The sequence below is a fragment of the Mauremys mutica genome, chromosome 10 (genome assembly GCF_020497125.1).
Source record: "Mauremys mutica isolate MM-2020 ecotype Southern chromosome 10, ASM2049712v1, whole genome shotgun sequence".
Lineage (NCBI taxonomy): Eukaryota > Metazoa > Chordata > Testudines > Geoemydidae > Mauremys > Mauremys mutica.
Window position 1 is genome coordinate 45,343,412 of NC_059081.1, and position 14,000 is coordinate 45,357,411.

Consider the following 14,000-nt stretch of genomic DNA (forward strand, 5'->3'; position numbering starts at 1 on the left):
TTTCCATTGGATTTGTGCATGTGTGAAAAAGACAGTGAAGTGAAATTTCCAATCTAATGTACCGGGGCATGTTCAATATTAATCTTTGAAATGGAGCAAGGGCTCTTGCATCATTGATTGACATATTAACTAATAAAGCATTCAGCTGAGGTCTAGTAAGCAGTTACACTCGATGGAACAGCTTTTTTTTGTTCCTTTACAAGAAAGTCAATACAGTTCCATACAAAAATCTGCCTTAAAAGGAATGTTAATGATGCAAAGTGAAGAATTCAAAATTCAGGAAGTCAGTCAAAGTTAAGGTTGCACTGGCAACCCCAACTCTGTCCCCTCTGAATACACATAATATTGAATAGCATTATCACATTATTTTTCATATACTTAGAAGTTCTGCCCCATTTATTGTGCAGGTTGGATGGTGAATGATGCCATGTTGTGTAGTAAACAACTACTTCCATGCAGAAATTGTTGGTATGCCTTGAACCCACACCAAAAGATGAGGATAAAAATCAATATTGAACAATTGTTTCAACCACCCATTTTTTCTACTATTAGGCAGGCTTCCTGAATTTTAAAAAAGTATGTGATCAGTGAATTATGTATCATAATGCACATACATAAGGGACAGAGTTAAAGGTTGCCTGTGCAACTCTGGCTTTTCCTGACTTACTAAATTAAAAGAAAAGCAGTATAAAACAGTTAATCAATGAAACCATCTGCCATGGAATGTGGTGAACTCTCCTCAATGCAGCTATTGATAGTCATACTAGATACCCAAGAATAGTTTATCAAGAAGAGTTTAGAGAATCAACTCTGTTAAGATACACAGTCAATTAGATCTCATAGGAGAGGTCCCTTTCAAACTAAACTATTCGATGATACAAACTTCACCCGGACACAACAAAGTATCATTGATTTGTCAGGCAAGCACTTCCTTCCTTTATGAACATGTATTCAAATTTTTAAGTGATATGTCTTTTAATTATCTGAAAGCTTCTGATAATGCATTTATGAATTACCCATTATAATGTGCAATGTTGCAGTTACTGCATGGTTGATTCCATGAAGAGTATGAGCCAAAATATTAGTGGAACCTGTAAAAATTAACACAAACAATTGTTATAAGACTGGTACTGAATGATAGACTGTAGAATACAAAACAAAATAAATAAAACGATGTTTCAGTTAACATAGACTTTTGAGGAAGAAGAATTTGGTTAAATTTGTAACAGGATTCCTTTGAATAAACTTTCTACTCCACAGGGCAAGACTCTTTAGCCCGGTCTACTATATAAGGTAACTTGTAAATAGAAGTTATGTTGCAATGGTAAACTACTCATCATCCTCTGCCCATTGATTACTGTCTTCCTATGTATGCAAAAAATAACAATCCTCACTTCAAGTCCATTAGCAATTAAAACAATTTGGGCCTACAATAAAAAAAGCTAGGCAAAGGAGTGTGGATCTTTGAAAAAGGTATTTAAAAGTACGTAACACTTTGTGGCATCAATGAACAATTTTGGAAACCTGAAGTCACCTTAAATTTCACAGGTGCACTTAACTTGGCTATCAGAAAATCACATGACAACACAAAAAAAAATCTACTAACGTAAAAAAATTCACACCAAGAAAGTAAACAATTTAAAAGCAACATTTTGCATTAAAATGAAAGGTACATGTTTATAACAAACATCCATCAAGATAACATTGAAGAGAGGAATTACAAAACTTGGGAGGGACTATGCATCCAAATATATAGCTAGAACCAAATCCTGAGGTTCTTATTCAGTGAAACTCATACTGCTTTTTGTAATAATTTTCTTGAGTAAGGATTGATTAAGAACTGGGAGGTCAATCCCACAAAATGCTTAGTATTTCCTGTGAACTCATCTCACATGAAGTTCAACAGGAGTTGAGAGTACTCAGCACCTCACAGGAAGCCCTCAATACCTGGGAGGATGGGGCTTTAAGTAATGACCTCAGGATTTACACCACAGGAAGTAAACAACTGAAGTACATCTAACAAGATGTTGAGTGTAGAACAATCTTTGAAATTTACATCTTCAGTTTTGCAATGCACCTCATGGAAACAATCAGGGTGCGTAAATGCAATAGAAATTCTGTGGAGAATATTGTTCGTCAAACGTTAAGAATTCTAAAGAAGCTGCATTTTTTTCTAAAGAATAACAAATTTAATCTGGCTCATTCATCTCTGTATCTCTTCTTTGCTAAAGAAATTGTTATACAATGAACCTTTTTATTCAATTGTATTCTCTCTTCTAAAACAGAAAACATGGTAAATTAGGGTTATGAAGTATTTGAGGTGAAAAAGGAAACTGACAGGTTCAAAAGAAATACTGTACTATCAACTTGCTATGCAGCACACTAATAGGACATTACAACTAGACACAGAAAATAATTTTATAAATTCCATCTACAATTTATAAATCCATCATTCAGTTGACAGAACAAGTATTTTCTCCATGTTATTCGATTTTCCCTTCCTTTAGTGGTTGTACAATAGGTGTCAAAATACAAAGCAAAATCATCATTCTAAAATTTTTTTCCATACAAGATACAATTCTGTGGGCTTTTTAATTCAGTGTCTGTAATATTATAATGTATAGCACTTGAAACATTTTTGGTTAGAAAATTAACTAATCAGCATTGACCTCAAAATGTATCCTTGGCAAAGAATCTCAAATGCATGCTCAGCACCATTTTGTGTTTTAAAGACCATTATAACATGTAATCTCTGGAGTTTGAAGCACAGGGTGGGAACCGTTGCATGACATTTCATAAATGAAGTTGTTCCAAGTGGTTTGGTTAGAATCCTTTTCCAATCTTAAAGCAAAACGGTTTTTGCAATCCTAATACCTGTTATGTAAGTGCTTGTGTGAATCCCAACTACATCAGTACTTAAAAGATGGGAAAGTGTGTGTATTGATACTGACGACTTACTAGGGGTTTTAAATGCAAAATTCCCTCTCCAAAATTACAGTAGGAGAAACTGATATGCATACAAAAATCCCCAAAAATCACACAACTTGGATTATTAGAAACTATTCAAAAATAATTTTGCTTTCTATTGACTGCAGTAGGGCTGCTATATTTTTGAAAAGTTTCCACTTTATATCTTTAGGGATCAAGCCAATACAGACATTGCATAGAGTGAAATATAGTTTGATAGATCAGGACCATTCTGTTTTGAAGCTGTTGGGGATGCCTGATTTAAGCAGAAGCAACTTGCTACTGCAGCCTGAAGCGAATTTATGAACAGCTAGGACCTGACTGAAGTCAACAGCAATCTTCTCATTGACTTCAGTGAGAGTTTGATCAGGTCCTTACTAAACAAATGGGCCCCAAGCACTGTACCCTCCTCTTAAATCTATATATTATGTACGAGACTAGAAGTTGTGAACACGCACATTTTCATTTGAAGACAAGACAACAATCCATCTTTTTGTGTCTCATGTGAGAAGGCAAAATAGATGTTGACATTTAAAAAAAAAAAAAAAAAAGAGACCTAACTTGGGTCTTTTGCTCAGAAAAGATTCTGTCCACCAGTATCATTAAGAACAGATCTAGAACACATCCACTTATATGCTACAACATTTTTCTTCCAACCAAACTTGTATTATTTAACATTTATATGATGGTAATGCCCAACAATCTCAATAAAGGATCAGGAACCCATCATGCCAGGTATTACACAAACATATAATGTTCTGTAAAAAAACCTAGACAACACAGGTAAACACTAAACAGGCAAACATTACATAGGAAAAATATTAAAAATATACTTGCTTGTCTTTTTAAGCTATTGTTTAATTTCCCAAATTATGTCCTCCTTCCTCTCTGGCCTCAGATGCTATTTACCCTATATTTACTAGAGACTGGGCGGTGCCTCTGCACCTTGTCACTTTAGGGAGAGGGAGAAAATGGATGCAATGAAACCATAAGCTACACATTCCAATCATTATTTAGCCTTAAATATTTAGGTACCACTCATATTAGACCGTTTTTAAAAAACGATTAAACTTTTGGCACTATTCTACAGAACTATCACAAAATATATTTTAACAAAAAATTACAACAGATTTTATCATCCCGAAAAATAAAATTCTAGATAGAATTTTCTCTTCTTTCCCTGACAATATAAGCTACTTCTCACTATCTCCTCATGAAAGCATCAGAGTTAGGACAAAAAAGTGTAATAGTTCATCTAAAGCGTGACTGATGGAGGTACCAGGAAGAAACTGTATATAAAAAAAATAACCTACCCTGTCCTTGGAAGTGCATGCACTTCTGCAGAACAATTAACGTAATTAACCAAACATGAATATTCATAAAGCTGTTAATGTCTCCCACATCCAAACAGATAAATGTGATGTAATGACTTCCTAGTCAAGCATATCTAAAATTCTCATGAAAACTGCACCAACACTTTCATTCTTTGCCTGAAATATCATAGAAATTAACAGTTCCTCAGTAATATTTTATTGTCCAATTAATTGGAAAGCACAAATTTATTTTAAGTGGACTATTTAGAACGAAAAGGATCACAATAATCAGTGTCTAGATTGTCTCTTATTGCTTTTTTATTTTTATGTTCTTCCAGATTTTCCCCTCTATCTGAATCCCTCTGTACAGTTCCTTAGCAGTAGTTCCCATAGCAACAAACACTATTGCTAATGACCAGCAGTACAACTGCAGGCTTCCCCGCATGTGATCCATTTGATTTTGACCACAATACAGCAGCTTGGTCTACTGACTTGAAGTATTTTAGTAGAAACGCACTCCCTCTGGGTCTCTCTCTCCAGGAGGCTAACTGCTCCAAAAGCAATCCTCTCTCGTCAAGTATGCTGAAACTTGAAAACTGCTGCTTAGCACTCTAAACCTTATACCAACTCTAAGGGGCAGAAAATGAACTCTAATCTGTGTAAATAATATACTCTCTAAAATACCTTCTATTCTTAACCAACTCAACCAGAAAAGCATGGTATTTTGTACAGTAACATTTATAAAATTACTTAATGATCTATTGATGTATCTTTTAAATACACACAAATATACTACTTTTTCCAAAACAGATAATTTATGAAGTACATATAATCAGCATGACAGAATACTTAACCAAAATATGATTAAAAATGTAAAAATCTCTCTTAAAAGGCATTTGTTATACTTGCATTATTTAAATTAATCACCCTATAGTTCAACTTACTCCCGAACATATTCTAAATGCACATTCCTTTGGGTGCACCTGTCTTTCTTGGTTGTGATGTACTCCTTATTAATAAACTCAAGAGAATAAATACTAATGAAGAGGAACAGTAACCTAAGCACAAATTGCATGAAGTAAAAAGTTGGAGAGATTCCATCTCATACCACCACCACTACCACAATCACAGCAACTCAAAATGACAAGCGAAGGTCAGAACGCTGGCCTAACATTTATTTGCTTCATGTAGCTGAGATCATTATGTGGTCTCTAAACCATTCGCTGGTTCTTGTGTACTTTAAATCATCTCTACTATAATCCACCATATTTTTCTACTAATTATTGCTTATTTTAAATACTGCATTTTGAAAATGTTTATGCTGTTATTTGCAATTTGTAAAAGCAAAAGCAAGTTGAAGCTCTTTAATACTGCTTGAAAAGGACTACCATTATTTATTTAAAAAGGAGAATAGGGTGACCAGACAGCAAATGTGAAAAACTGGGACAGGGTGTGTGTGTGTGTGGGGGGGTGTAATAGGAGCCTATATAAGAAAAAGAACCAAAAATCGGGACTGTCCCTATAAAATTGGGACATCCGGTCAGTCTAAAGGAGGGGAATATGGATAGCTGAAATCATTCCAAAGGGAACCCATGCACTTACTTCAATATATCTTATGGGAAATGATTAAACGAGTAAGGTATGAATGGCCATTAGCTTTAGAGAAAAGACATAGCTCCATTTTTTCCCTTACTGGTTATAAAGGATATATGAAAAATGCAGTTACAAATATTAAGTAAAATCAGTTCCCCTGCCCCACCCCCTCAAATCCACAAACAAAAGGGACTCTCTATCCATAGATATCCCTCTTTCCCCATGGGGGTTTCTCAGTCACCCCTTCAGTATCATCCCTCTCTCTGGACTCAGTGGAAATCTCTCTGCGTAGCCCAGAGTACAGTAGAATCTCAGAGTTACAAACACCAGAATTATGAACTGACCGGTCAACGACACACCTCATTAGGAACCAGAAGTATGGGCAGCAGCAGAGACCCCCCCCAAAAAAAGCAAATGCCATTCAGTACTGTGTTAAACATAAATTACTGCCAAAAAAAAAGAGGGTTGGGAGTTAAAAAAGATTTGACAAAGTAAGAAAACTGTATCTGTGCTTGTTTCATTTAAATTAAGATAGTTAAAAGTAGCATTTTTCTTCTGCAAAGTTTCAATGCTTTATTAAGTCAATGTTCAGTTGTAAACTTTTGAAGAACAACTAACATTTTGTTCAGAGTTACAGAGTTACAAACAACCTCCATTCCGAGATGTTCATAATTTTGAGATTCTACTGTAGATGCTGGAGGAGCAGGAGAGTGTGGACAAGCTGAGGTGGTAGTGGTAAAGAAGAAACAGGTGAGACAGAGTCAGGTCAATGGAAGGCTCAGCTGGGATAGAGACAGGGAGAGGACAAGTCAACGAGATGCCCCTATAGCCCTGCAGAGATACGGTAAGAGAGTTAATATAGCCTGAGACTGTATGATCTTATTTGCATAATTTACCACAGGGTTGTTGGCACTCCCCTGAGTTGCAGCTGCTCCTGGAAACCTGAATCCAATGGAGATGCTGCTGAAGAAACTTGTGGAGGGAAGTAGGAGGACACCAGAGACATCCACAAGGATGGCACCATTTCCAAGAGAACATGGAGATGAGACTTGCCCTCCTCATGGAACTCGAGAATGGAGAGGAGGAGCAGGAGGAGAACTGAGATTTCCTCTCCCAGGGGATCTTCCCACAAGTAAGGAACTGATCTGTGCCATTACTATGAATTAATCTACATAAGATTTATTTATTATTTATACCAGTAGCTGAAACAGTATAATTCAGACGGGAAATGATAGGCAATTTTTTAACAGTGAGACTAATTAACCACTGGAACAATTTATTAAGGGATGTGGTGGATCCTCCATCACTGGAAATTTTCAAATCAAGATTGTTTTTCTAGAAGATATGCTCTCGTTCAAACAGGAATTAATTCAGGAAAGTCCTATAGCCTGTGTTATACAGGAGATCAGACTAGATGAGCACAGTGGTCCCTTCTGGCCTTTGAGTCTATAATATATCAGAGACACTTAAGAAAGGTACTTAAATGAATCTGTATCTTCTGTTCTCACCTGCTGGTATAATGCCAAGAGGAAGTGGTGCTCTAACAGGTGAAAGAATGTAATCTGTATCTCTTCCAGCATCCATCTGAGCTCTAAGTAGTAGACCATGAGCTATCTCACTGGTGGACCCATCGCCACCAACACAAACCACCCTATAAAAATAAAATAAAATAAATTATGAGGCTCAGCAGTACAAGATAAATACTTTTGTTTCATATATCATAGCTGATCTATAAATGAAAGACAATTATAATGCAATAAATATCTACATAAGGACAATTCAAATACTACATAAGATTTCTAAATAGTTTTTAAAAACAGAATAATTTCTAGGTATTTGAATTATAATTACATATAGAGAAACACACACACAGTTTACAGGTCAAAATGATTAAGAGAAACATCACTTCCCAAGTTCAGTAACTAGACAGTTCTAAATCTGTGACATAGGATAGGTAGGTTAAGAAACATGGGAAATCGGAATGTGTTAATATCCTATCTCACCTGCACAAACACTCTATTTCTTTCAGTGGCAAGAAGCATATAATTCTTGTTTTGTTCATGCTAGCATACATAACATACTAATGTAATCCAAAATTATAAAATACTGCTTATTTTCAATAATTCATTGAAAACTCAGAAGGCATTAAAATCATTTATAGATAAGGTCTCTTAATTTACAGTGGTGCTAATAATAACAATAGATGTGTAAATACTATAAATGTTACAAGGCACTGGTTTCTTCTTTTCAACATGACTGTCACAGTTATAGGGCTAACTGCACCTCTGATCATTTTCTTGTACACACATAGGAAACAACACAAAACAATGAGACAAAAAGAATAAATAATATTCATGAATTACAGGCAGACCCCATGTTCTTCACAATTACATGATTTCTATTTGTTACTCTTTATTATTAAGGCTATCCTGTGACATAAGTCAGTATCACCTATTTTATGAAAGACTCCAGTGTTACTATTGTGCCAGATTCTGCCACCCTTGCTCACATGCTGTAGTACCTTGGCTCCGGCAGGCAATCCCATATAGTCTCAATGGGATTGTTTGAGAAGCAAAATACTAATCTACATGAAAAGGATCACCAAATCTGGCCATTGCTAAACACATCCACACATTAACACTCACTTAAAGTTACACATAAGAACTAGAAAATGAAATTGACCAGACAGACTACAAATGAAAGCATAACTGTTAAATCTATGTTTATAATCCAATCCGGGCACAAGTAAATAAATAGTATAAATAATGAAAAATAAATTAGATTTTTAAATACTCGCAAAACTTGCTGGGCAAACAGGTGTTGGAATACAAGGGGCATGCTTCTGCTTTGGGCCAGATAGCTCAAAGACATTTAACAGTTCATCTTATTTAGTTCAGGAAATTTTTTTCCCATAATGCATTTGCCATATTCTGTTGCACACTACTTTGGTATATCTTGTGGTGTCATAGGCCTAAATATTCTTCAGGTCACTGATCTGAGTGTTATTCAGCATATGGATGCAGCAGATAAGTAGAGGAGGCATTCTATTGCTTCAAGTAAAGTAGTAAATAATTTGAGTGTCAAAAACTGGTGGGCAAGAGTCTTGTGACATGAACTGAAACATCTTTGCCTCTCAAAGAAGCTGGCTGCAGCTTTGGAATGGAGGGCTAAAACATTCAGGGACTGGAAAAGAGCTTTATGATCTGACACTGAAGGTGGTCCATGTGCTCTTAACAGAAGGTTTGCCATGGGGACTCTAGCCGATAAAGCTATGATAGCAATTATTTGGTCACTGGCTCTGGGTCTGTGTGAATCTTTGGAAGCCTTATTGTGATTTAGTAGAGAGCGTAGGGACTAAATGGCAGTAACTTTGAGTTATGTTTAGTAAGGCTTGCCTTAAAACCAAAACACCGAGAGTTAAATTCTGCTTTCATATATATTGATGTAAATCCTGAATAACTCCATTGAAGACTGTAGACTGCACATACACCAAGACAGCTGAGCTCAAAATGTTGCGCTGTGCATTTTTATTGATACCACAAGTGGCAGAGAAAAGATATAACTGAAAATACAGAAAAAAAGTGTGGCTTCAGAAGAATAAACAGAACTATAACTGTGTATAGTCATTATCTGGAAAGAGATCAAAACTTCACGGCTACATCGGCTATTCTAAAATCTAAATACAACATTAACATCCTTTATTTCTGCTCTCTCTGATGTATACTCCTTTGCACTTCAGAGTGGAATTAAATATTATATGTAAATAAATGTCTAACAACTCATGTATAAATCAGCTATGCGAGATAGTTTAAATAAGGTGCTGAATACTCTCACCATTGGATTACTCAAATGGATAAAATTAAGCTCTTGCTGAAGTTCTTTGCTGGATGAGGGACAGAGCAGGACCTTGCAGTATCAAGCCATAAATGCACGTCAGTATTTATTAATTGCCAGAAATATAATAAAACAAGGCTAAAACCCATTTCAAAAGAGCTAATCCTGACTCTATGCAAACACTTGAGGGATATACCAAGGCATAAAACCCTACTACCAGCAATCCTTTGCATGAAGGTACTTAATCATTGTTTCTGTAGTAGGTAATTAAACTCCCACCTGCTGTGGCTATAGAGGAGAATGCTTTTGTCTGTAAAAGTATTGCTGTGGCTAGTGTCTTTTTTCTGTTTCTTAAACAGCTATTAAGCAGTTTTACAAAGCAATGTATGTGAATGTTAATAGAAGTTTCCCCAGATAAACATAATTTAATAATAAAAATATGGGTGTTAGCACTCTCCAATGTTAGGAAAATTTTTAAGAATAAAATTGATGTAAAAGTTTGTTCAGAGGACATTACTTAAACTTCTGCATGCATGCATCTTCTGTTGTATTCTTGCAACTATATCCAAAAATTCAGCCGGTTTTATAATGCTAAACTCTTCGGAAAACAAAATATATCCTACTACAAATACTGAAGTTGTATTCTCTCAACTTTGACAGTTTTCCTCATCTCATAGTTTTTTTTCTTACTTATGTCTTTATTTTTAAACCAGGATCCACCTCATCCCCATCAAACAAGAAAGGAAGTTCTGGCTAAAAATTGCCCACATAAAAAACATTATATCTCCATGACACAAAAGGTTGGCACATACTTCTTTTCTGCATGTTAATGGCAGTCCTTGGTTGTTTGTCTGATCTTACAACAACAAAAAATAAGATATCAAGTTCTGAAGACTTATGTTGCATTCATTACTGCCTTAATCTTTCACAGGATGATATAAAGCCAGAACTCCTACAAGCACTTTAATGTGAACCCTGTAAGTGGGTTCTCACCCCCACATAAGATTCAGCAAATTCATGCCTGTATTTTTTTTGTTTGTTTATAGTAAAAGTCCCTGTTTGCTGGGCACTTTCTGGACATTCAGGAAGGTTAGCCTGCTAGGAGGAACTCACAACCTAAGGACAAGGTAAAGGAGGTCATATCCTGGAATCCACATGGCCACAACTACACTGCATAGCCTAAGGACAGACAGACAAGGAAAACATTTTTTTTAAAATATAAATCATTAAGAACCACTTTGTTTAGACAAGAATTAGATTCTATTGAGCTACTCTATGGGAGTCTGTGAAGGCCTCCAATGGGAACAAACAGTCATCAAGTGCAATATTCTTATCAGTTTTCATTGACACCTGTCTAACCTGAAATATTTTCCTCTGAAATCCATGACATTTTAAGCTCTTGATTAGGGAGAAAAGACCTGCATTCATTTTCCATGCTTTTGTCATAGTTCAGACTGGATATAAGAAAACAAAGCTAAGGATGTACAGCAGGCTTGGACTAGTAGCATCACCAGGGCATAATCACCATATCAGTACCAAGGTTTGGCATTAGTGTGAGAAACTGAGCACCCTACCAAGCCCTAGGGTGGGGTGGAGATGTACTGGTTAAAGCTGATTTAAATGTAAGCCTAAATCCAAGTACCAAAAGGGAAAGAATCATTCATCTTGCAAGGCTGAAAACAAACCTAACTCTAGATGTCCAAAAGCTAAATCCAGCTGCTGGAACATATATCTATCTGCCGTGTCTTGCTCAGAAGATAATTTTGGGGAGTAGGTTCCTCAAGATGGTTTTCCTTTTGGCTCAGGGTCCAGAATCCTCTCTCTAGTTTCCCAGGGTTATTAGCTACAGTTTCTTCAGTTCCCTGCTCTCACTAGGAACATTGCCTCCCTTTTACTTTAGGTACTGGGGATAGGTTTTGTCGGGGAATTGCTGGGGAGTGCCCCTGGTGAAGCAAGGGCTGCTGCTTTCTTTCCTAATGATGGAAGCTGCAGCCATTCAGAGTGAGCAAAAAGATGATCCCTTGACACAGTGCACAAAAAACTCTGGCAAGAAACACAACATAGTGCCTTTTCGCTGCCTTGATTTAGATTTTGCACTGCTATCACCATAGCTGAAGTAGATGCAAGGTGGTAGTTGCTAGCTAGCCGCAAGAACTGCCTGTCTGTACATTTCACGTATCTAGAGAAGGAAAAAAAATGTAACTGAAGAGAAGATAGTTGTTGAGCTACAGATCCATGGGAAGAGAGGGAAATTCTTATGATTCCATAGTCTGCCATTCTGCCTGTCTCTGCCTCCCTCCCACCAAGCCACAAAAGTTACCTTTTCTAATTCAATTTTTGGTTAAAGAGATTGCAAAATAGATCTTTGAAGTAATTTTAGTGACGCTTTTTTTAATTTAGAGGGTTTAGCAATTCATATGGTTTTGGTTTTTGTCTTCCCATACATTTTAAAAGCCTTCCATTAATTAAGAAAAATAAATTCTCATGAAGGGGAAAAATTTGACAGAAAATGGAAGTCTTGTATAGGTAGAACTATCTGGTGTAGTCTTGTATAGGTATAGGTTGCCTCACACCAACATGCCTCAGCCACAAATTAGAAGGGCATCCCTTTGAGGGTTAGGAAGCAAATGTACCAGAAGGTGAAAATATAAATACTATCTTTGCAAGTGGCTATATCTCTAAGCTAATATCAAGTAAGAGAGGTAGAACGGTTCTGAAAGTACTATTGAGGTTTACAAGGCATAATTTAAACCTTCTTGTATGGATCACTGGAAAAAGTAAAAGAAAATACAAATTCAAAATAAGGCTGTAAAAATAGCCGTTAGACTTCCATGCTATATAGCACTACAATGAATATAGACATTATTGTATTTGATCAAACATGCAATGAGGGCATCCTATGAAACATTATAATATTTAATTTAAATCCTGAAGAGGCTTATCTATATATTTTACATAATGCATCAATTCTGATTAAAATGTTGGACATTCTAGTTTTACAATGAAATCCTCAAAGCAGCTTTCATTTAAGTGGCATAGACAGACATCATTAATACAAGCTCACACATTTAAATAATAGGCTAAACTCCTGTGTGCAGAACCTCACATCCTCACCATTGATCCAAGTTCATTGATTAAGCTATATAGCACTATTCCTGCTCATGTCAAAAAACAGTACTACTGACTTCAAAGGTGATAGGATTGGGTCCATATAATTTCTATTACTATTTGAATCACTTTTTAGGAGTTTTAAGGAAAAATTTTTCAAGTTTAACATTTAAGAGAAAAGTATTGAACTTCACATTAAGAACCATTTGTATGAAAAAAATCTATGAGTTTAAAGCATAGCAGTTCTGTCATTCTTGCAAATACATAAGGTTGACATTTAAGAAAAAATGATTGAGACGCCTTTAATGTTTATTCGGGGGGCGGGGGATTAGGCCTGCACAAGAGAGTTATGGATTCCTACATATTCAATAATTAATAAAGAATATAAAATTTAAAATTACTAAGATCATTTTTTAAAACAAAAGAAATAATCACACTAGAGGTGCCAAATTTTAGAACAGAACTAATCTATTTAGTCCAAATAAGTACCTGAAAACAGGGTAATAAATGTAATACAACCTAAAATTTTACCAGCAGGCATTCTATAAATTAACTAAAATTGTACCTCCGGGAGCTTTCAAAGTGGGTAGTTCAAAGCACTCTAGGGAACTTTTAGTGCATGGCAGCAGGGTCCATGGAACAGTAGGACAGTACAGGGTAGACTTACACCCCAGCTTGTTGTGAACTAAGTGCTTGTTTAGACAAGCCCTATGTGATTATTAGATACCTCACAATAAAAAGCAAAACTAATAATACCAAACTTACCCATCAAATGTGTGGAGTTCACATTCCTTAAGAAATGAGAGAGCATGTCCTTCATATTCAGTTACTATGAAAAAGATTTTAATAATTAAAATATTGAAAGTTTTAAGAACTAACTTCAAACAACTTATTTTTATCACTCATATATGAATATAAAGTAATGTCAGAATTTATTTTTGCTTATATTTTGATCATTAAATGCATTAAAAGGCTTGAAAGTTTAACAACTTTATAAATAAAAAGGTCAAAATCATACTCTATTACAGAAATTATTTGGTGGTATCTGATACATAGCCAGTTTCTAATTTAAAGCTGGTGTTTTCAAATTCATAGGATGAGCAATATTTGTTCATAGGTCAAAAATACAAGTTTCCATAACGGCACAGTTGGCATATCGGAAAAGTTTAAGCCTATCATCAGATA

The 14,000-nt window shown here is 35.6% G+C and overlaps 1 protein-coding gene across 4 annotated transcripts in view; it reads right to left on the reverse strand.

The window, feature by feature from the left end:
• The window catches only part of CERKL (ceramide kinase like), a 94,563-nt gene that overhangs the window by 11,423 nt on the left and 69,140 nt on the right, over positions 1-14,000 (reverse strand). For all 4 annotated transcript variants that reach the window (XM_045032676.1, XM_045032678.1, XM_045032679.1 and 1 more), the window contains 3 exons: positions 13,581-13,644; positions 7,382-7,524; positions 1,017-1,091 (listed from right to left, as the gene is read on the reverse strand). In XM_045032676.1, the coding sequence (XP_044888611.1) occupies positions 1,017-1,091; positions 7,382-7,524; positions 13,581-13,644 (282 nt within the window). The remainder of the gene's footprint in view (positions 1-1,016; positions 1,092-7,381; positions 7,525-13,580; positions 13,645-14,000) is intronic.